The sequence below is a fragment of the Ovis aries genome, chromosome 10 (genome assembly GCF_016772045.2).
Source record: "Ovis aries strain OAR_USU_Benz2616 breed Rambouillet chromosome 10, ARS-UI_Ramb_v3.0, whole genome shotgun sequence".
NCBI classification, from domain to species: Eukaryota; Metazoa; Chordata; class Mammalia; order Artiodactyla; family Bovidae; genus Ovis; species Ovis aries.
In genome coordinates, this window is record NC_056063.1 from 21,693,128 (window position 1) to 21,717,021 (window position 23,894).

At 46.7% G+C, this 23,894-nt stretch overlaps 1 protein-coding gene and 1 non-coding gene across 7 annotated transcripts in view; both read right to left on the minus strand.

Moving 5' to 3' along the window:
- Positions 1–23,894, minus strand: part of ATP7B (ATPase copper transporting beta) — a 76,282-nt gene that overhangs the window by 32,798 nt on the left and 19,590 nt on the right. For 4 of the 6 annotated variants that reach the window (XM_060394019.1, XM_060394020.1, XM_042254610.2 and 1 more), the window contains exon 3: positions 903–2,073. In XM_060394019.1, the coding sequence (XP_060250002.1) occupies positions 903–2,073 (1,171 nt within the window). 6 annotated transcript variants of the gene reach the window in all.
- Positions 3,903–3,974, minus strand: TRNAC-ACA (transfer RNA cysteine (anticodon ACA)). The gene has a single exon. It is a non-coding gene; the product is annotated as a tRNA-Cys (tRNA).

A 23,894-nucleotide genomic window follows, 5' to 3' on the forward strand; every position in this document is an offset into this window, starting at 1 on the left:
GAGGGGCGGGGGAGGGAGGGCAGTGGCTGGGTTTGTGCCATCTCCCATGGCTCACTCCCACCCACCCCCTGCAGAGGAGCCTTGCTACCATCACCGAGCCCCCCACCTCACCAGCCCACCCCTGCAGCCCAGCATGGTTTCCCCTTCTCGCTACCACAGAGCTCTCCGGAGGGGCTACGCCTCACTGACCGGTGGCCTGCAGCTCACACAGGCCTGGCGAAGGGCAGAAACAAGACAGGCGCCAGGACATCGTGCACAGCTCCGTGCAACGGAGGTGGCGGGAAAAGCAGCAAGTGAGTGGCTGGTGGGTCAGTGGGAGGGGGCTTGGGGACAGCCACCACCCAGGAAACCGTCTACTGAGGTGGGGTCAAGCCTGTGGGCACCTCACTTTGTGAAGGCAGTCTTGTCCCCCTTTTCTCACAGCCGTGGCTGGTGGCGGGGGAAAGGAACCATCGTCCCGCCTTCCCTTCATTCCCACTTTCAACAGAATGGGCTCCAGGGGCCGAGACCACGGTCCTGTTGTCTCTATTATTCTGTTTTGTTCAGCAGAGAAATCTCTGAGCAAACGAAGATGGCTCCTTTAGAGAGAGGAGGGCCAGGTGTTCCCACAGTATGTTTTTTACAAACAACACAGGATCAGCGTTCTCTTCAGAAAAGAAGCCAAAAGTCCAAGGAACTCAGCATTGAGTCCCAGTGACCTGAGAGGCAACACAGAAACACCCGGGAATTCTAGCTCCTCAATCCTGACAACTGGCCCACCAGCTTACGTTGCAGAATTGTCAGCTCGGAGGACCCGGGAGGCAGGGAGTGTGGCTCACCTGTCCAACCGTGCGGGGACCACGTCGTAAGAGGAGAGAGAAATGAGACACCCCCAGGGAGCCCTGACGCACATCACCACGTACCAGCCAGGATGGAGGCCTCGAATCCCATGTCCTCCACCGCGGCTCGCAGTTCTTCTGGGTGAGTTCGAGATGGATCGTAGAGAACCACTGCAGTTCCTTCGGCCAAAAAGACTGAGATCTGGTGCACGCCCGCCCTCTGGGAGATCAGGCCTTCGATGGACTGGACGCAGGACTTGCAGGTCATGCCGGCGATGGCCAGCATCATGGTACAGGGCGCACTGGGCGCCGGGGGGGTCCTGGAGTCTGGCCCACTCCCTTCCGCCCCATTGGGAAAAGATACTTTAAAGTTCCCAGGAGGCAGGGCCTCGATGGCCCTCCGCAGGGCCCCTGGGGAGACGAGAGAAGGGTCGTACTGGACTCGGGCAGTCCTGCTCTCCAGGGACACGTGAATACTCTGAACCCCGGGGAGCTGGCCGATATTGTCTTCAATGTTCAGGACACAAGACTTACAGTGCATTCCATCCACTCTCAGGTGCAGGGGGACCCCCTGGCCCCCCGGGGTCTCAGAGTTATTGTCATTCTGATTAACGGGAGCCGGAGGGGCCGCTGAGAGGGTGCTCTGGAGTCGCCTGACGTCTATGGGTCCCAGGCTTACTGGGGCCACCTTGTTCTTGATGATGGCTTCAAACCCCATATCGGTTATGTGGTCCCTGAGGTCTTGGGGTTGGATAAGGTAAGGCTGGTAAGTGATGACTGCCTCCTGGTTGCTGAGAGAGACGCGGACTCTCATGACGCCCTGCAGTTTCCCGATCTTGCCTTCTATGGAGCTGACACAGGACTGGCAGGTCATGCCCTCCACCCGAAGCTTGACCACGGCCTCCGAGGTGGGCGAGACCCTGGAGGCCCAGGAGGTGGCCTTTCCCTCGGCCACACTGGCCTGGAAGCCCATGTCTTCAATCTGATGGCAAATCTGCATCAGGCTTACCACTGAGGGCACATATCTCACCTCAGCACTGCCCTGCTCCAGGGAAACCTTAATGCTCACAATGCCTTTCAAACTGGAGACCCTGCCCTCGATGGACTTGACACACGATTGGCAGGTCATGCCCACGATGCTGATGGTGCCAGCGGCCGTCTGGGAGGGGCACATGCCATCCAGGTCATCCTCGTAGCCATTGTTGTCAAAGGCAAAGCTCTGCTTCATTGCTGGCTGGAAAAGCTTAGACAGGATCTAAAGAAAGAGAAGGAACATTTTTTATCCTTCAAGTGAAACGTTCTCTAAAATCTCCCAGCTTGTCTGGGCCCTCAGAAAATGGAAAACAATACTGCTGGTATCCAAACATCTCAAGAGGACAAGAACATCAAAAGATACTACTCATCAAATGAATGGGCTTCCCTGGTGGCTCAGTGATAGAGTCCACCCGCAATGCAGGAGATGGAGGTTCAATCCCTGGGTCGGGAAGATGCCTTGGAGAAGGAAAATGGCACCCCACTCCAGTACTCTTGCCTGGAGAATCCCATGGACATGGGAGCCTGGTGGGCTACAGTCCATGGGGCCGCTGAAGAGTCAGACACAACTAAGCTTCTAAACAGCGACAACAACAAATATCAAATGAAAGGATTCGGAGGGGTTCCTTCCAGCTCTTTCTGTGACTCTGAACGCAGAAGTCAAAAGCTCACCTTGGTGAAATGTTTTTCTACCGTGGATGGAGTAAAGGTTTCCGCAGGAAAGGAGACCATGATGGGACTGACAGACACGGGACGGGCATGGCGAGTCTGAACACAGGCAGAGAGCACAGAAGAAGGGCACAAGTCCCTCGAGACCGTCCTGACACCAGTCAACACCTGAAACTGCCCCACTGGGCTTGGTCCTTTAGGCTCAAATTTCGGAGGTCCTGCCGGAGTGCAAATACACAGGATAGCCAACACCTTAATTCTGCCTCTCTTTCTAGGCGTGTCCGTCTCATTCTCTTAGCAGGGGTTAGATTTAATGACCACTAGGTACATGTTCTGAGGACACACCTCCCAGCCCGTGGGGCTAGACCACGGTGCCTGTGACCAAGGGTCAGGAAGGATGCTCCTTGAGCTCAGCATTGCCCAGGGGACCAAGGGGAGCAGGAGGGGGACAGCTGGAAGAACAGGAAGTCAGGCTGAACAAGGCACTTCTCAGAGATGCCTCCAGAGTCCCTGCCCCACATGGACCACTGCAGTTATTACTCAAAATGACACATGCTCCACCAAACTAAAGGGATTCATTTTTTTCATCTGATCATGGCTCAAGTGTAATTTCCTGAACTCTTCTCATGATGTTGTGGCTTCAGTCATTCTATTTAGCAAAATTTCCTCTTCCTAAGATCCCAGCCTCACCACTCTCTTAATTAGATATAGTTTTTCAGTTCAGTTCAGCCACTCAGTCGTGTCTCTTTGCGACCCCATGAACCGCAGCACGCCAGGCCTCCCTGTCCATCACCAACTCCTGGAGTCTACCTGAAGCCATGTCCATTGAGTTGGTGATGCCATCCAACCATCTCATCCTCTGTCATCCCCTTCTCCTCCTGCCCCCAATCTCTCCCACCATCAGGGTCTTTTCAAATGAGTCAGCTCTTCGCATCAGGTGGCCAAAGTACTGGAGTTTCAGCTTCAAGATCAGTCCTTCCAATGAACATCCAGGGCTGATCTCCTTTAGGATGGACTGGTTGGATCTCCTTGCAGTCCAAGGGACTCTCAAGAGTCTTCTTCAACACCAGAGTTCAAAAGTATCTTTTCTTTGGTGCTCAACTTTTTTTATAGTCCAACTCTCACATCCATACATGACTACTGGAAAACCATAGCCTTGACTAGATGGACCTTTGTCATCAAAGTAATGTCTCTGTTTTTTAATATGCTGTCTAGGTTGGTCATAACTTTCCTTCCAAGGAGTAAGTGAAAGTGAAAGTGAAGTCACTCAGTCGTGTCCAACTCTTTGCGACCCCATGGACTGTAGCCCACCAGGCTCCTCGTCCATGGGATTTTCCAGGCAATAGTACTGGAGTGGATTGCCATTTCCTTCTCCAGGGGATCTTCCCAACCCAGGGATCGAACCTGGGTCTCCCGCATTGTAGACAGGCGCTTTACCATCTGAGCCACCAGGGAAGTCCAGGGAGTAAGCGTCTTTTAATTTCATGGCTGCAGTCACATCTGCAGTGATTTTGGAGCCCCCCAAAATAAAGTCTGACACTGTTTTTACTGTCTCCCCATCTATTTCCCATGAAGTGATGGGACCAGATGCCATGATCTTTGTTTTCTGAATGTTGAGCTTTAAGCCAACTTTTTCACTCTCCTCTTTCACTTTCATCAAGAGGCTCTTTAGTTCTTCTTCACTTTCTGCCATAAGGGTGGTGTCATCTGCATATCTGAAGTTATTGATATTTCTCCTGGCAATCTTGATTCCAGCTTGTGCTTCCTCCAGCCTAGCATTTCTCATGATGTAATCTGCATAGAAGTTAAATAAGCAGGGTGACAATATACAGCCTTGACGTACTCCTTTTCCTATTTGGAACCAGTCTGTTGTTCCATGTCCAGTTCTAACTGTTGCTTCCTGACCTGCACACAGGTTTCTCAAGAGGCAGGTCAGGTGGCCTGGTAGGCCCATCTCTTTCAGAATTTTCCACAGTTTATTGTGATCCACACAGTCAAAGGCTTTGGCATAGTCAATAAAGCAGAAATAGATGTTTTTCTGGAACTCTCTTGCTTGTTTGATGATCCAGTGGATGTTGGCAATTTGATCTCTGGTTCCTCTGCCTTTTCTAAAACCAGCTTGAACATCTGGAAGTTCATGGTTCATGTATTGCTGAAGCCTGGCTTGGAGAATTTTGAGCATTACTTTACTAGCATGTGAGATGAGTGTGATTGTGTGGTAGTTGGAGCATTCTTCGGCATTGCCTTTCTTTGGGATTGGAATGAAAACTGACCTTTTCCAGTCCTGTGGCCACTGCTGAGTTGCCCAAATTTGCTGGCATATTGAGTGTAGCACTTTCACAGCATCGTCGCTCAGGATTTGAAATAGCTCAACTGGAATTCCATCACCTCCACTAGCTTTGTTCGTAGTGATGGTTCCTAAGGCCCACTTGACTTCATATTCCAGGATGTCTGGCCCTAGGTGAGTGTGAGTGGTCACACCATCGCGATTATGTGTGTCATGAAGCTCTTTTTTGTACAGTTCTTCTGTGTATTCCTGCCACCTCTTCTTAATATCTTCTGCTTCTGTTAGGTCCATACCATTTCTGTCCTTTATCGAGCCCATCTTTGCATGAAATGTTCCCTTGGTATCTCTAATTTTCTTGAAGAGATCTCTAGTCTTTCCCATTCCATTGTTTTCCTCTATTTCTTTGCACTGATCGTTGAGGAAGGCTTTCTTATCTTTTCTTGCTATTCTTTGGAATTCTGAATTCAAATGGGTATATCTTTCCTTTTCTCCTTTGCTTTTCACTTTTCTTTGCACTGCTATTTGCAAGGCCTCCTCAGACAGCCATTTTTTTATTTTTCATTTCTTTATCAGTACTATTACCTGCTTCAGACATTTGGGCATAGGATTTTATATATGGTACCTGATTATAAAAAAAAAAAGTATATGTCACTAGGCACCTATACAACTCTGCTCATCTTCAGTTGAATCTCCATTATGTGGACTGATCTTCTCTGTCCCTGTGTATAAAATGCAGATCTTTTTGACTTCAACTTTTGAGCAGCTTAACAAGATGAAAATTTAAATAACTTTTGAAACAGATTATGAATGTTTTTTTGTATATTCACAGAGGAAATCATAAACTAATTTGGGATTAAAAATTACAAGGAATTTTAAAAAATATTTTTAAACAGAGAAAAGGGAATAATTAAGTAATTTATGAGTGTGCGCTAAGTTGCTTCAACAGTGTCTTTTGTCCGTAGGATTCTCCAGGCAAGAATACTGGAGTGGGTTGCCATGCCCTCCTCCAGGGGATCTTCCCAACCCAGGGATCGAACCTGCGTCTCTTATGTCTCCTGGGTTGGCGGGGTGGGGGCGGTGGTCTTCACTGTTACAATCTAGTGTTTCAGTTATTTGTTACTATGTGACAAACCAAACCTGGCGGCTTACGAAGACCGTGGCCGCTCACAGTTTTTCAGTTCAGACAGGTTTGGCAAGAAACACTCATCTCTGCTCCATACAGCGTCATCTCGGGTGACCTGGATGGGGCTGCGAACTATCTTCCAAGAAGACAGTGCATTCATGACATAGCTGGCAGGTTGATGCTGGCTGCTGTTGGTAGGGGCTTTGGTTCTCTTTCCTGTAGTCTCTCTCTATGGCTAGGCTGGGCATCTCACAATTGGGGTTTTCTGGGTTCTGCGAGGGAGTGCCACAATAGTAAGCATTCCTAGAGAACAAGCGCTTACCAAGCCTCTGTCTGCATCACACTTGTTAATCCACCACTGGCCAAGGCCCCTCACAAGGCCAAGCTCAGTCAATATAGGAGAGAATTACATAAGGGTTTACATACAAGGAGGCGGAGTTCACTGGGAAGGCTACCAAAATAAGTCCATCACAGCACGCCAGTGCGACTGAGAGGGAAAAAGAATAGTACACACACAGATACTTATGTATGGATGGAGCTATCTCTACCAGAATGTGTTGGCACTGAGTTTGTGGACTGGGCAGCTGAAGGGGTCAGGTAGTTGGGGTCAGGCGTAGGAAGAAAGAGTTACTTTACACTATGCAACTTACTGTACAATGTATAAGCATTACTGGATTCTAAAAAAATTGATTTAAAAATTAAAATAATGTGAGCATAAAGGAGATCCAGAGCAGTGGCTTGATTGTAACTGGTATGAATCAAATCCTCACTTAACTGAATCAAAACCTCATTTAACTGAAAAACGATCCAGCAAAAACTACAGATATTCACTTTAAAACAGTATTTTAGTAAAGCAGAAATCACCTCCTTATAATAAGACATAACTCTCAACCAGTCCATTGGAAAAACAAATCCTTAATGATTTACTACCAATTTCTTTGTCTTGGTCCTAGGTCGACATACAACTCACCAAACCCAAGCCACAAAGCTGGCTCTTACTCCCGAGATTATTGATCCTGTTAATATGTTCCTCCTCAAGGAATTTGCAGAAGTGTTGGAAGCCATTTGTTTGTAGCAAATGATTCTCAGAGGTCTCCCTTTTAAACACACAGTCTTCTAAGGACAAGCAGTTATGAAAGACAAGGTTTTGCAAATAACACAACTTTGCGAAACACCAGTGTACCTGTTGGTTTAGCGGCAACCTTACAACAGCTGTCAGGTGTTTGGATCATTTCTAAGTGAACACACAGACTGTATGTACTTTTAATTCGGTTCTTCGATGAAGACAATCTCTAGGGTAGGGGAAAACTCATCTACTGAGTTCAAACAAACATGTCTAGGTTGAAGGGTTCATCAGAAGTAACAGACATTGGAAAGTGGACACAGGGAACAGGTTGAGTCCAGGAAAAACCAGGTGGAACTGCCAATGTTGTTTGCATCCCACTAAATCACAGACTCCTTGAGAATAAACACTGGGGACTTCTTCTGCAGGTCCAACACCAGGTTACCAGCTTTTGAATTTTCAATAAACTATCAGTACAGTAGACATCAGGATGAGAAGGGCCTGGAAATACCTGGGAAGAGGGTAATTCTACAGAGAGGAATCCAAAAGTGAATTTCCATTCTTTGCTACCTCTCTAGGCGTCTAGGTCTCATGGAATTTGCTGAGAGTACCAGGACTTTCCAAAGAAGGGCAGGGAAAGGAATATAAACAGTTTATTCACTAAGATGGAGCCAGGAAAGGATAAGATCTTTGGATAGGCCGTTCTAATATGAAGAAGTTGGAAATGAGGGTGGCATGTTTTAAGCAAAGTGTTCAAAGCGAGACTGAAACTGCAGAGCCCAGAAATGACACACCCTGTTAAAAACGGCTATGATCACAAATCAAAGGGCAAATACTTTTACATGCACAAGGAAAGGACCACTAACCACTTCTGAGATCTCTTAATTACACCTGGATCTCCAGCATCCTTAGGTAGGATACCACTTGCCAACATATCTTGAGACTACTTTCACTCTGAAAGCTGTAGAACACCCTTAACAACTTATGAGGCAAAAATATTATTACATGCCTGCAACTTATCCAGTATATAACCTCCACCCACACAACTCTATACACCTGAACTTTCAGGGAACTGAAAATACAGAAAGGTCCTGATTTTTTCCATATGTACACAGACCCAATAGGTAGCAAATAGTTAATGATTCTCAGTGTTACTTTATGAGGATGGCATTTTATATCCCTAATTATCTCAAGATAATTCTGTAAGGAGATACTCTTATCACCATTTTACTGCTGAAACAGACTCAGGGGTTTATCCAACGTCACAAATAACAGAGCTGGGATTTAAATCCAGCTCAAAGTCCAACAGGCTTTCTATTTTTCAAGGAAATCTTAAGGTTACTTTTTTTCTTTTTCGCCATGTTAATTACAGGAAAAGGTTACGATGCTGAAGCGCAAAATGAAGAAAACAAAAGCAGCCACATCCTAGTGCATGGGAGGAGAATTTACCACCCTAAAACACATCTCTTCCGCATATTGCTAGTTATTTTTGGGGTAATAGCCCCCACACACTGAGAGGGCTCTGAAAACCAAGTAAGAGTTGCCTTTTTGGAAGAAAGACATATTTGTAAGGGAAATCTCCCTCTGTCCCCAGAAGAGGAGGCTGATCAACTCTCTAGACACGTGACTGATCGATGGAGACACCCTGTCTCCCTGGTGGCTCCGAGGGTAAAGCGTCTGCCTGCAATGCAACTCGACTGATCGATGGAGAAGGAAGTGGTATAAATGTGTACCACGATCACTCTGTTTCCTTGCTTTTCCTGGTAACTTGCCCTGACGCTCCCACCCTCAGCATCTCTGCCTTTGGTTGAGGATGGTATTTGAGGTGAGGGCTTCGTTCATTTCGGTGAGTTACTTTTTCCTGGTGTCTCCCACGTATTCATGTTATTTAACTTTTGTTTGACTTTCTCCCGTCAGTCTGTCTCCGGTCAATTTAATTTTTGGACAAGCCAGAAGAAAAAGAAGGCTAGAGGAAACTTTCTCCCTCCCTGACACTACCTGTCAGGTAACAACAGACTCCTTCGAGGTGAATGAACACAGTATACGGAGGTGAGGGTGTGGCTGAGACCGCTGGGGGGCCTGGACCTAAGCCTAAGCAGATAGATACTAAGGCCTGCAACCCTTAGTATCTGCTTTATTCTTATCTGAGAATTCCTTAGGCATCACAGATTCACAGCGGAAGGAGGGTCAGAAGGGACTGACTCAAGAAAAGATCCCACCCAAACCACTCCAGCTCTGGGGTGTGGTAATACACAGAGAAGCCTGGCAGGCTGCAGTCCATGGGGTCACAAAGAGTTGGAAACGACTGAGCGACTGAACAATACTCCAGGCAAATAGGTGTCAGTCTCTAAAACCCCCACTGAGAAAAAATCAATGTCCCCAGTGAAACCAGTATGTAAAAAAAAAAAGTGGGCAGTGGGATGGAGTGGGGGAATTCCCTGGTGGTCCATTGCTTAAGAATCTAGGCTTCCAACACGGGGGGGCATGGGTTCGATCCCCGGTTGGGGAAACTATGATTTTGCATATAACATGGTACCACCAAAAAAAACACCAAAACTGTATGTACATAAATTTAGACAAATACATAGTTAGGTATTAACACATAAAATTGAAGTTACCTATGGGTGAGTTATGACATTCTGATCTTTTTATTGTCTGTACATATTTTGCAATTTTTAAAACTTAAATTTTTAAAAAAAGGTCCTACTTTTATACTAGAAAACAAATGTGGTTTTTCAGTTTCTTTAAGGCAAAGAAGAAAATGTCTTGCTAAACCATACTAATACAAGCAATGATAACATTATCATTGAGATAAAGATGACAGCAATGATGAACAGATGACATGTTTCAACATGGCTTTATCCTCTAAGCTTGCTTCCCTGGTGGCTCAGACAGTAAAGACTCTGCTTACAGAGCAGGAGACCTGGGTTCTATCCCTGGGTTGGGAAGATCCCCTGGAGAAGGGAATGGCAACCCACTCCAGTATTCTTGCCTGGGGAATCCATGGACAGAGGAGGGTTACAGTCAGGTGGGGTCGCAAAGAGTCAGGCACAACTAATCCTTTATCCTTATGCTTTAAGGAACATGTTCACTCCATATGTTTAAATATCAGCCCTTCCCATCTGTTGTGAATTTTTTGAAGGGATATCTGACAGCCTCGAGTAGGAGATTCAGCCTTATCTGAGCAAATCCAAGCCTGTTTCCTCAGCTGTGAAAGGAGGTAACAATAATATGCACTCCAGCTCGGCAAGGAGGTCTGAAAGCTAAGGACTGAAAGCAGCTGCTTCCGCTAAGTTACTTCAGTTGTATCCAATTCTGTGTGACCCCATAGATGGCAGCCCACCAGGCTCCCCCGTCCCTGGGATTCTCCAGGCAAGAACACTGGAGTGGGGTGCCATGAAAGCTAAAGGAATGTAAAAGGCTAACATCATCAGGTCAGTTCAGTTCAGTCGCTCAGTCGTGTCTGACTCTTTGCGACCCCATGAGTCACAGCACGCCAGGCCTCCCTGTTCATCATCATCTCCCGGAGTTCACTCAGACTCACGTCCATCGAGTCAGTGATGCCATCCAGCCATCTCATCCTTGGTCGTCCCCTTCTCCTCCTGCCCCCAATCCCTCCCAGCATCAGAGTCTTTTCCAATGAGTCAACTTTTCGCATGAGGTGGCCAAAGTACTGGAGTTTCAGCTTTAGCATCATTCCTTCCAAAGAAATCCCAGGGCTGATCTCCTTCAGAATGGACTGGCTGGATCTCCTTGCAGTCCAAGGGACTCTCAAGAGTCTTCTCCAATACCACAGTTCAAAAGCATCAATTCTTCGGCACTCAGCCTTCTTCACAGTCCAACCCTCACATCCATACATGACCACAGGAAAAACCACAGCCTTGACTAGACGGACCTTGGTCAGCAAAGTCATGTCTCTGCTTTTTGATATGCTATCTAGGTTGGTCATAACTTTTCTTCCAAGGAGTAAGCGTCTTTTAATTTCATGGCTGCAATCACGATCTACAGTGATTTTGGAGCCCCAAAAAATAAAGTCTGACACTGTTTCCACTGTTTCCCCATCTATTTCCCATGAAGTGATGGGTCTGGATGCCATGATCTTCGTTTTCTGAATGTTGAGCTTTAAGCCAACTTTTTCGCTCTCCTCTTTCACTTTCATCAAGAGGCTTTTTAGCTCCTCTTCACTTTCTGCCCTTTGAAAATGACTATGAAGACAAACAAGGCCTCACTGGAACTTCAAAAGTAGTCCAGGGAAGTAGGCAGGGAACTCATTCTTTTCGACCATTTTACTGATAAGAACTAATTATTAAAACTCATGTACACATTCCCCCATCCCCACTCCAATCCCTTCAAACTGTCCTTTAACGCTATTTCACAAAGGTTCAGAAAGAGCTCCCAGTGAGAATTATTTACATTTTATCTACTGATAAAACAAACTCGAACTCGGGCATTTTACTTCAAACACCACAGAGGACAGTATGCCTGGGCTGTATGCGCTCCAGCCTGACCTCTGGCCTCAGGGCCATCGCCAGCCCTGGTGCTGACGGTGCACTTTCCAGGGAAATCCACACCAATGACCGTTTACTGCCGGTTTCTTTCCCTTGACCACAATGAGGAAAACACTCGAACCCTTACTGAGAAACTGGGTGCACTATATCTCACTGTGGTTTTGATTTGCATTTCTTGGAGGACTGGTGATGTTTATCACCTTTATATGCATCTGTTGGCGATTTGTATGCCTTTGCAACAGTGTCTGTTAGAAGGGTTATCATCAAAAAGGCAAGCGATAACAAATGCTAAGTGAAGACGTGGAGAAAAAGGGAGCCCTTGTACACTGTCGGCAGGAATGCAAACTGTTAACAGTTACGATGGAAAACAATATGGAGGTTCCTTAAAAAATTGAAATAGGACTATCAGTTCAGTTCAGTTCAGTCGCTCAGTCGTGTCTGACTCTTTGCGACCCCATGAATCGCAGCACACCAGGCCTCCCTGTCCATCACCAACTCCTGGAGTTCACTCAAACTCATGTCCATCGAGTTGGTGATGCCATCCAGCCATCTCATCCTCTGTCATCCCCTTCTCCTCCTGCCCCCAATCCCTCCCAACATCAAAGTCTTTTCCAGTGAGTCAACTCTTCTCATGAGGTGGCCAAAGTACTGGAGTTTCAGCTTTAGCATCATTCCTTCCAAAGAACACCCAGGGCTGATCTCCTTTAGAATGGACTGGTTGGATCTCCTTGCAGTTCAAGGGACTCTCAAGAGTCTTCTCCAACACCACATTTCAAAAGCATCAATTCTTCGGTGCTCAGCCTTCTTCACAGTCCAACTCTCACATCCATACATGACCACTGGAAAAACCATAGACTTGACTAGACGGACCTTTGTTAGCAAAGTAATGTCTCTGCTTTTTAATATGCTATCTATGTTGGTCATAACTTTTCTTCCAAGGAGTAAGCGTCTTTTAATTTCATGGCTGCAGTCACCATCTGCAGTGATTTTGGAGCCCCCAAAAATAAAGTCTGACACTGTTTCTGCTGTCTCCCCATCTATTTCCCATGAAGTGATGGGACCAGATGCCATGATCTTCGTTTTCTGAGTGTTGAGCTTTAAGCCAACTTTTTCACTCTCCTCTTTCACTTTCATCAAGAGGCTTTTTAGTTCCTCTTCACTTTCTGCCATAAGGGTGGTGTCATCTGAATATCTGAGATTATTGATATTTCTCCTGGCAATCTTGATTCCAGCTTGTGCTTCTTCCAGCCCAGCGTTTCTCATGATGTACTCTGCATAGAAGTTAAATAAGCAGGGTGACAATATACAGCCTTGACATACTCCTTTTCCTATTTGGAACCAGTCTGTTGTTCCATGTCCAGTTCTAACTGTTGCTTCCTGACCTGCATATAGCTTTCTCAAGAGGCAGGTCAGGTGGTCTGGTATGCCCATCTCTTTCAGAATTTTCCACAGTTTATTGTGATCCACACAGTCAAAGGCTTTGGCATAGTCAATAAAGCAGAAATAGATGTTTTTCTGGAACTCTCTTGCTTTTTCCATGATCCAGCGAATGTTGGCAATTTGATCTCTGGTTCCTCTGCCTTTTCTAAAACCAGCTTGAACATCTGGAAGTTCACGGTTCATGTATTGCTGAAGCCTGGCTTGGAGAATTTTGAGCATTACTTTACTAGCGTGTGAGATGAGTGCAATTGTGTGGTAGTTGGAACATTCTTTGGCATTGCCTTTCTTTGGGATTGGAATGAAAACTGACCTTCTCCAGTCCTGTGGCCACTGCTGAGTTTTGCAAATTTGCTGGCATATTGAGGGCAGCACTTTCATAGAATCATCTTTCAGGATTTGAAATAGCTCAACTGGAATTCCATCACCTCCACTAGCTTTGTTCATCCAGCAATTCCTCTCCTGGGTATTTACTTTAAGGAGATGAAAACACTATGCTGCTGCTGCTGCTGCTGCTGCTAAGTCGCTTCAGTCGTGTCTGACTCTGTGCGACCCCATAGACGGAAGCCCACCAGGCTCCCCTGTTCTTGGGATTCTCCAGGCAAGGACACTGGAGTGGGTTGCCATTTCCTTCTCCAGTGCATGAAATGCACCCTCATGTTCACAGCAGCATTATTTCCAATGACAGACATGGAAACAACCTCAGTGCTCATCAGCCGCTGAATGGATATAGTAAGTGTGGGATACATACAGGATGGAAAACTAGTTAGCCAGCAAAAACGAAATCCCACCGTTTGTGACAACGCGAATGGATCCTGAAAGCATTATTCTAAATCAGAGAGAGACGAATACTGTATGATCTCACTCACATGCAGAATCTAAAACAAAAAAAGAGAAAAAAAAACTCAGAAAAAGAGGTCAGATTTGTGGTTACACGAGGCAGGGAGCTGGGGGGAGGAGGAACTGGACGAAGGCGGTCAAAAGATGCAAACTACTAGTTACAAGATAGGTCCCAGGGACGCAATGTACAGCACCATGGCTGCAGTTAACAGGGCTTCCCTGGTGGCCCAGACAGAAAAGAAAGGCTGCCACTACTGTATAGTACGTACAAAAGTTACTATGAGGGTAAATCTTGAGTTCTTATCACAAGAAAAAAAAAATTTTCCCTTTAAAAAAAAAAAAAGAGATGATGGATGTCACTAAACTTACTGTGGCTGCTCATGTCACAATACAAGTCAAATCATTATGGTATACACCTTAAATTTATACACAGCAATATATACATCAATTATGTCTCAATAAAACCGAGAGAAAAAAGAATGAGGGGTGAAAATAATAATAAAATGCAAAAGCAAATAAGCTGTCACTTTTCACCCAACAGGCTGGAAAAAAAAATTTAAAGTTTGACGATACAGTAAGAAAGAGAATTGGGAAAAAGAATTCTCAACTACTAGTGGTAGAAAAATAAACATACACAACCTTTTTGGGAGGAATTAAGCACTATTTGTGAAAATATTAAGTGCCCCTGTCCCAGTACTTCTGGGAATTTCATCATATAGACCCATAGGGCCATGAAAATATCCGTTTCTATACTCCATACTGAAATATGGCAACCATCTAAATATTCTTCTGCAGAGAACAGTTTACATAAAGTGTCCATCCAAAAGAATTTTATGCAGTTTTTTTTAAAAGGTGAATTTACATGTATTGCCATGGAAATCTATCCATGATAGATTAAAGGGGAGAAAAGCTGTAAAACTGTATAAGAGCATATACTATATCCTATTTTTCTAGAGGAAGAAAACCTCACTCTTATACTTTGTTACTGATGTTTATATCCTGTAGATACTAATTTTAGGAAAAAATTAAGAAAATACAATGACACGTTCCCTAGAAAAGTGCGTACCACTATAGTACTGCTATCGACGACTCCATGACAATTTGTTAGTGACTTCTTTAAGTGACTGGATCACCCACTTCATCCATTTTTTTCCCTTTATTTAGCTGGGATACACCTGTGCCAGCTGGGTCGTCTTGGTTTCATGCAAGCAAGAAAAACAAAACAAAAAAACCAGCCTGACCACCTCTCACCCAGCACAGAATCCTGTATGTTGGGACCTCCCTGGTGGTCCTGTGGTTAAGGCTTCACCTTCCAGTGAGGGGCGTGCACCTTCAGTCCCTAGTCGGGGAGCTAAAATCTCACATGTCTTGTGACCAAAAAACCCAAAATATAAAACTGAAGCAATATTGTAACAGATTCAACAGACTTTTAAAAAATCCACAGGTTAAAAAAAAAAAAAAAAATCCTTAAAAACAAAAAGAATCCCGTAGGTTGCTTTCTAAAATGGTCAGGCCCACAACCCAACACCCTCATCACAGTCGTCAACGAGTTCAGTGTTTGGGACATCACTCCTTTCTCCTGCCACAGAAATCCACTTCCGGTTCGTGCATTTGTTGAGCCAAGAGTTCACTCACCGTAAACTAGTACACTGTCAGATATGGAAGAGAAAGACGAGCAACGCAGCGGCCAAGCTTGGCCACAGGCAAGGAGTAAGGAGGCTGGGTGGGCAGATCTGAGTGCCAAGGGGAATTCCCGCCACCCTCCAGCTGGAATGAGGGCCAGGAGCCTGTACTTTCCACAGCTCCTCCATGGGGTTCTCAGAGGCAGGAGCCTGTTGCTTTCCAGGCCACTGTCCCGGGCCTGAGAGGAAGCAAAGACCCGGGGAGGCCTGCGGACACGGGGCTAGCACAGCCAGGCCAGGGCGCCGAGACCGCCTTCTCCTTCTTGGTGCGCACGCTCCTGGAGGGGTGGCTGTGCCTGTGGCGGGGTACTCGAGAACCTCCCCTCACACAGTCTGCTCACACCAGCAGGAGGAGGAGGCGCTAACAAAGTGGAGGCAGCGGTGGCCCCTCCAGGCTCGGTTCTGACCAGCTATGCCTTTGCAAAACACAGAAGAAACCGAGGGCTTGCTCAACATGTCTTCATTTTACATTGTACAGAACGTACTCTATCTACACTTTACAAGAAACGTAAAAAGTACACAAATCCACTAACTACAAACACAGTTTTGAAATGCTTTCTTCAGAGCAGCTACCTGCATCTTTTGTGAACCATGCACTGCCCGAAAGGTAACTTTTTGTTCACTCTATGTTAGCACTCTTCAACACTCAGAAGAAGATAGGGTTTTCAAACCCTATCTCACCCTGCATGTTAATACTTCCCTGTCCCAACAAAAAAGCAAGGGGCCTGTCCTCAGACAGACCTGGGATTCAACCCTTCAGACGGATTATCTAACCTCTTGATCTCAGCTTTTCTGTCTGCTAAAAGAGGAGGATGATGACATGGAGGTGACAAGTCCCTTTCAGTACACCAAGTACTGAATAAGTTATCTCAAGTAGATCCAGAGTTTGATTTATAACAGACTTTGAGTCAATACACTGTTAACAGCAAACCAGTACTCAACTGTAATTGACGTTTACTTTGGTTTTTAATCATCATAAACCTACTACAAATTTCCCCCATTTGGGGATAGTTAATTCAAATTATATTATGTATAAATATGTCTCATGGATAGAGGAACCTGGCAGGCTAGAGTCCAAGGGGTCACAAAAGAGTCTTAGTGACTAAACAACAAATATACATGTTTATATATATATATATATATATATATATATATATATCTTTCTATATTTCCACAAAATATTAAGTATAAAAAATACAAGGTATGTAATACTTTTGTACACATACACAAACTCACATATGTTCATATGTGTAGTGGCAAAATGGCTGAAGCATACAGCTGCTTTCAAGTCTTTATAGTTTTCTATATTCCGCTGCTTCATGTTAAATTTGTTGTGCATAAACAGGTGTTAACTTTTATAATCAGAGCTTCAGGAAAACAAACAAAAAAAAAGCTGCAACTGTGCTCAGACACATTAACTGGCCAACACAGTTCCACCAGACATTCAAAGTGCACCAAACACATCTCCAGAGTTAGGAATCCCACTGAAGATCATTTTGGTAGGGACAATACCATTGTGAGTGTATATAGTCCTCGACAAGGTGCTTTCACAACCCAGCGAGGCAAGACTTCTCATCCCAGGAATCTGGAGCTGCAGCAGTCCAAGCTCACCTGCCAGATCCCAGAGCCCAGTAAGGGTGCAGACCCTCACTTGACTCTCGCAGCCACAGACTCCACCCTGGCCTCCAGCCTGGCCCTCCTGAAGGGCTCCCTAGTCAGGTTCTGGTTGTTTCCCCAGTCACATGAGGTTAGAAGTGGCCATCAAAAGTCATTAGACTATTTCCCATTCAAATATCTCAGACATAAGTTGAATTGTGTCAAGTAGTAGTCTGAACACTCTAAAGAAAAGCTCTTAAGCATTTTACAAAAAAAAAAAAATTATATTTTCCTGTCTTACAACATTCAACTAGAAATATGAAAGTTGACTGTGCACTGCATAAACGGACATTCATAAATCTTCAATGTACACAAACCTCTTCCATTTCAAAAATCTCAACTTATAGTATCTCCTTTAGTTTTACAGACTTTTTAAACAACACCAGAAGAAACAAAGATAACTCCTAAAGGAGCAAAAGACGTATGAAATCTTCCCTTTATGTCTACGTAGTAGCATTTTTTCCCCATCTACTCGTGGCAATGAAAAGAACCCCACACAGACCACCTGCACCACCTGGAAATACCACTGAAGCACCATTTTTACAAAACATTAGTCACACTGCCCTGCTTTTGAATGTGACCTGACGTTTGGGTTAACAAACCTTCCATTTGTTTAAGAGCAGGTTCACTTGGCAGCAACATTTTCAAAATGCTTATTTAGTTGAAATGTGAAGATTAACACAAGAAGGTAAACGTGTTAAAAATAAATAAAAAGAGGGAGAAGATCCATTTCTGTCTGATTTGCATTTTGAGAAACTTGTTCACCACAGAGGCTTTAAAATAAATCCTGAAAGTAAGGAGCAACAAAACCCAAGCTTTATCCACCGTGGACTTAATCTCTGGAAAGTTCCCCTGGGCTCCTGGCTCACTCCATACCTCAGAGCCACTCTACTGGCCCCTCTGATGTAAGACAAGCAGGAAATCTCCATCTATAACCTGGAACTTTTATAAGAAGCCCTCCTGGCTTGTCAGCCCTTCTGCAACACCACTCACCTGCTTGGAACTGATTTCTTCCGATCCATTCAAAACCTTCTGTGAAAATTCTCCTTCCTCTGATGGGGGAGGGCATTCCTCCTCTGAAATCACTGGCCTGCTGGAGCCCCCGGTCCCAGGGCTCCTCTTGAAGGACCACCGTTTGTGGACAGTCAGCAGGGTCACCTGTGGGTCACCCAGAGTCGCCAGGGAGGATGGCTCGGGGTTCCCGGGGGCCTGGTCTCCAGCTCTCTCCATCGCCGTGTTCACGCCTTTACCTCGCAGTTCACCTTCTCCGGGCTATTTGATCGTGTCACAAGAAAATGCTCCAAAAGCGTCCTCTTAACCAGCAGAGGGGAGGTACCTGCTGTGTCAAGTCGGGCAGGTTTCCCTCTGCCCCTGGGCCAGCCCAGGAGCGGCTGCCAGCCAAGCCTCCACGAACTCAGGCAGGCTGCACACCGCTGTATGTATATTTGCTCTTGTCGATCTACCGCACTCAAACCAACTGGCATCCTCTTACTCATCACATTGCATTCGGCACTGGGGATCTTTGCACACGGCCCCACGCGCGCCCAGGGCTGTGTGTACGGGGGCCCAGGGCCGGGAGTGATCTCCCTACACCCAGCCGTTTCCTCTTGGCCCCGTGCGCTCCCAGGAGTCCAGCCCGGAGGCAGGGGCGAAATATCACTTCCCTTTATTACCAAGCTCAGAGCGCTTTCTTGGAATAACTTCAGCTGCCTCTTCCACAGCTCCTGGGTGCAGCTCACTAGGGGAGAAAAGTATTTTCCAGGCCACATGACTTGAATTTTCAAGAAGGTGTAAGAGAAATCCGTGCTTCCTGCAGCTTTGTTCTCCCTGGGACCAACGGCTTGGTTTCTGGACGAACTGACTGCAGGAACTCACCAGGAACAGGGCTCATCCGTGTTTTATATGGGGCAGAACAGTTGGGAACTAAGACACAATTCAGGCGTCTCAGGCTACCCGCCGTTCCTCAGGAGGATTAAGAGGAAGACATACAGGACAGTGGGGTAATCTGGGTGGCCTCCCGCTCTGCTGGGCGGCCCTGCTTCCCTTCCCACCCCTCACCCCCCACTCCCCCCGCCCAGAGACAGGAAGGAGGCGACCTCATTCCCCATAGGAGGAACAGCTCCACCAGCCACTAATCCTGGCAACACCTCCTGCTGCAAGTACCCAAGTGCGTGCGGAGTGTCCACGCTGAGGACAGATTCAAGTCAGTTTGGTAAAACTCTGGGTCCCGGCTTAATCCACTCCTTCTGCTGTATGTGCCCTCGGGAGGAAGAGGGGGTCACAGGGGCCTGCACCCCATGAGGGCATTTAGAAACACAACCCCATTGGCTCAAGGTCACTGAGGACTCTGCCTCTTCATGGGTTGCCTGCAATCCCCCTCCTCCCCTGTTAAAACCGCCATCGCTGCCCCAGGAACTCCAGATTCTTCCTCTGCTTCTGCCCTCGTTTAGTCCTCTGAGAAACTACTTGTTTGCTTCCATTTCTGAAACATGCTCGAGGCGGTCGATTCCCAGCTTTTTCTTGGTTGGCTTCTTATCTCCCCTGTGCTTGAAAAAGCATCTAACTTGACCTCCAAGAAATGCCATTTAAATCAAAGCGCCAACAAGGAAGGCCAACAAGGGCCTCGGGCCCCAAAGCCATGCAGGAGTCTGTGCAGATGAGCCTGGTGGGTCTGTGATCACTCAAATCCTGCTTCCTTACCTGTGGCTTCCGTGTTTCCGGATAGGATCTGTCAGGAGCCATATACGCCTGCCCACCCCTTCACATTTCCTCTACTGGGCACTGTAAATGGATTTCCATCTATCTTTTTGAGCACCAGATTTTAAAAGGGTGTTTTGTTTTTTTTTTTTTACCATTTTGGGTGGAAATTCTCCCCAAAGGTCATTTATCTTTCTGTTATTTTTTTCAAATATGAGTTACTACTCATAGTTGAACTTGAACTTTTCCTTGGTGGTATGGGACCATGATCTGCTTCTGTGCTGTAGCTATGAACAGCTGTCAGCCTCGTATGTCCCAAGTGCTTCTGAATAGTCCATCCTGTTAGCACCATGAGCTATGGGAAATCTGAAATACTTTACCGTAAAATCATTTTCCTTCTCCTAAATGGTCACTCAGACCTAGAACACAGCCAGAAAAAGGAGGCTCGGCCAGATTGGGCTGCAAAGGTAGGGAGTTTAGACTTTGTCCTGTGGACGGTGGAGAACATCAGTTTTGAAGCAGAGGACTAATACGGTTACATTTTGTGATTTAGAAACAGTCTGGGCAGGCCTGAGAACTCAGAGGTGGGGACGGGGATTACAGGGTTACAAGGAGCAGAGAAAATGAATAGCAGAGTGGGATTAATAGCAGAGGGGGCCCTCGGGCTCCATCATCAAGAGATCACAGCAGGTGACACAAGAGGGGACCTGATGACATTTCCAGTTTGGCAGAGAGGAGGGGGAACAGGGAGGGGCGGGGGAGGGTAGTTCTGGGGATGGGGATGGTTGGATTCACCCTCGTTCCCAGAGATTCTAAGGGACCAGTGAAACTGCAGGGACACGAGCCACGCTCCCAGCCTAGAGAATCAAATCCAAAATCCTCTTTCTGGTACCTTCCTCCTTCCTCACACCTGAGCCCTTGGTCCACCCCCCTCCCCATCTAATCCTCCTTATCCTTTAAGTCCTGCCTCTCAGGGGAGTCGTCTCCGCCCAGCCTGGGGCTCTCCCTTATCTGAGTTCCAGTATCACTGAAGCCAACACCACAGACTTGGCAGGTATTACTGGGGAACCAGTCTGCTCCCAACACTGAAATTGCTCTCAGCTAAGTCAGTACTGAGCCAAGCATGCACTCAGCACCAGGAAACATGTAAGCTCCTGGAAGGCAAGGTCCTTACGTCTTATCTGCCCACAGATGTAAGGAGGTGATGAACAAACATCAGATGTGAAATAAATACTGAGCTGGACTGCGTGCTGCAGTCCTTGGGGTCGCAAAGAATCGGACCTGACTGAGCGACTGAACTGAACTGAGCTGGACTTACAGACAGGTGGGAATGTGCTCTGTACCTGCACTGTCATGGAGTTTTTTGTTCCCCTCGTCACGATACAAGGGCAAACTCCATTCAGTTCAGTCGCTCATTCGTGTCCGACTCTTTGTGACCCCATGGACTGAAGCACACCAGGCCTCCCTGTCTATCATCAACTCCCAGAGTTTACTCAGACTCATGTCCATCTAGTCGGTGATGCCATCCAGCCATCTCATCCTCTGTCGTCCCCTTCTCCTCCCGCCTTCACTCTATTAGCATTCTCCTTCAAACTCCTGCCTACTCCATCTAGAATCACTGGTCTTCACATGTCTCCCTGCACTAAAATATTTTTAGCCTCCTGCCTGTACAAATTTTATTAGCAACTTTACAAAATAAAATGCATCCTGTAACATGGAAACATACACGTTACCATAATAAAAGAGATAGCCCATGGGAATTTGTTGTATGACTCAGGGAACTCAAACTGGGGCTCTGTAACAACCTAGAGGGGTGGGGTGGGTTGGGAAGTTCAAGAGGGAGGGGACATAGGTCTACCTATGGCTGATTTTTTTCCAGTGGTCATGTATGGATGTGAGAGTTGGACTGTGAAGAAAGCTGGGCGCAGAAGAATTGATGCTTTTGAAGTGCGGTGTTGGAGAAGACTCTTGAGAGTCCCTTGGACTGCAAGGAGATCCAACCAGTCCATTCTAAAGGAGATCAGTCCTGGGTGTTCTTTGGAAGGAATGATGCTAAAGCTGAAACTCCAGTACTTTGGCCACCTCATGCGAAGAGTTGACTCATTGGAAAAGACTTTGATGCTGGGAGGGATTGGGGGCAGGAGGAGAAGGGGACAACAGAGGATGAGATGGCTGGATGGCATCACTGACTCGATGGACGTGAGTCTGAGTGAACTCTGGGAGTTGGTGATGGACAGGGAGGCCTGGCATGCTGCAATTCATGGGGTCGCAAAGAGTCAGACACGACTGAGCCACTGAACTGAACTGATGGCTGATTCATGTAGATGTGTGGCAGAAACCAACACAGTATTGTAAAGCAATTACCCTTAAATTAAAAATAAATAAATTTAGTTATATTCAAGAATGCATCTCTTTTCTGTATAGAAAGGAAAATCCCTTGGTGTCCAAACAAGCCTATTTTTATGAGAGGCCTGGGCCCACAGGCAGATGGGCAGCTCGTGTTTCCATGATCCTCTGGGACAAAGGACCCCGCTTGGAGGAGGTGCGTCTGGCTCACCTATTTCAGCCCTCACCAAGATTACCAGCTCCACCCAGGGGAGGTTTCTCAGAAAGTACATTGGGCCAGTCCTCCCAAGGCTGGCAGAGGAGCCAGGATCCCATGACGGGACAGGACAGAACCTGACACTAAGCTGCACACTGGGAATCAGTGGCCTGGAAGTTTCCCATACACGGCAGAGGCCGAACAGGAACAGAGGAAGGTGAGTCGGCACCAGAGTGCTTCATGCAAAGGAAGACAGACACTTTCTGCCCTCGGGAGTTTATTAGCAAGTTAGGAGAGAAGACCAGGGCAGACGGCACTCAAGTAGAAAGAAACACTCCGACTTGAGGAGCCGGGGATGAAGGAGGACTTGCAAAGGGTGAGGTGTCAGCTCATATGGGGAACTGGCCATTCCCAGACTGAAACAACACTGCGTGACTTTTATACTAGCTTATGTGCAGGACTTCCTAGGGAGTTCTTCGTGCTAAAGAACCTGCCTGCCAATACAGGAGATGCGGGTTCGATCCCTGGGTGAGGAAGATCCCTTGGAGGAGAGCGTGGCGACCCACTCCAGTATTCTTGCCTGGAGAATCCCATGGACAGAGGAGCCTGGTGGTCTATGGACAGAAGAGGCTATGGGGTCCCAAAGAGTCAGACGTGACTGAAGGGACTTAGCACATGAGCAGGATATGAAACAAAACCCACAAAACACCACCTCAAAGCTCACTGGAGGGAATGCTCTTCAACAAAACTGCATGTGGCTGAACAGCCCAGAGTGGAAAAAAAAATCACTGTAGTTCTATAAAGAGACTGGATGGAGCCCAAAAGAGAAACACTGAGATGATATCAAAGAGCCAAAACCAACCTTTCGACTCCACACTTAGTCACGTGTGCCTTCAACTTGCTTGGCTGCTCTCCTTATCTGGGGCCAATGCTGCTCACTTCTAAGGTCCTATTGACTCCAGGTCCGTCTCCTTGGAGCTGAACAAGGATGAGATACAACACACCAGGCTGCCTGGCCATGCTCTGATTCCTGACCACTAACCTGGAGAAGCCTTGGTGCCCCCAGCAGTCAAGCTCCATCTCCCTGGTCCTCCTCCTCACTCTCCTCCCTGCTTCTCAGACCTCCATCCCACCCAGCACCCTCCACCCCCAAGGATAAGCCCACTCCTGCTTCCCAAAACAAAGGATCAGAAAAGAACTTGCAAACATCTCAACCACCCACCCACCTACTTAGAGCCTTCCCTCCAGTCAATCCTAAAGGAAATCAACCCTGAATATTCATTGGAAGGACTGACGCTGAAGCCAATCCTTTGGCCACCTGATGCAAAGAGCCGACTCTTTGGAAACGACCCTGATGCTGGGAAAGATTGGGGCAGGAGGAGAAGGGGACGGCAGAGGATGAGATGGTTGGATACCATCACCAACTCAATGGAAATCAGTTTGAGCAAACTCAGGGAGACAGTGAAGGACAGGGAAGCCTGGTGTGCTGCAGTCCATGGGGTTGCAAAGAGCTGGACACGACTGAGCGACCAAAAGCAAC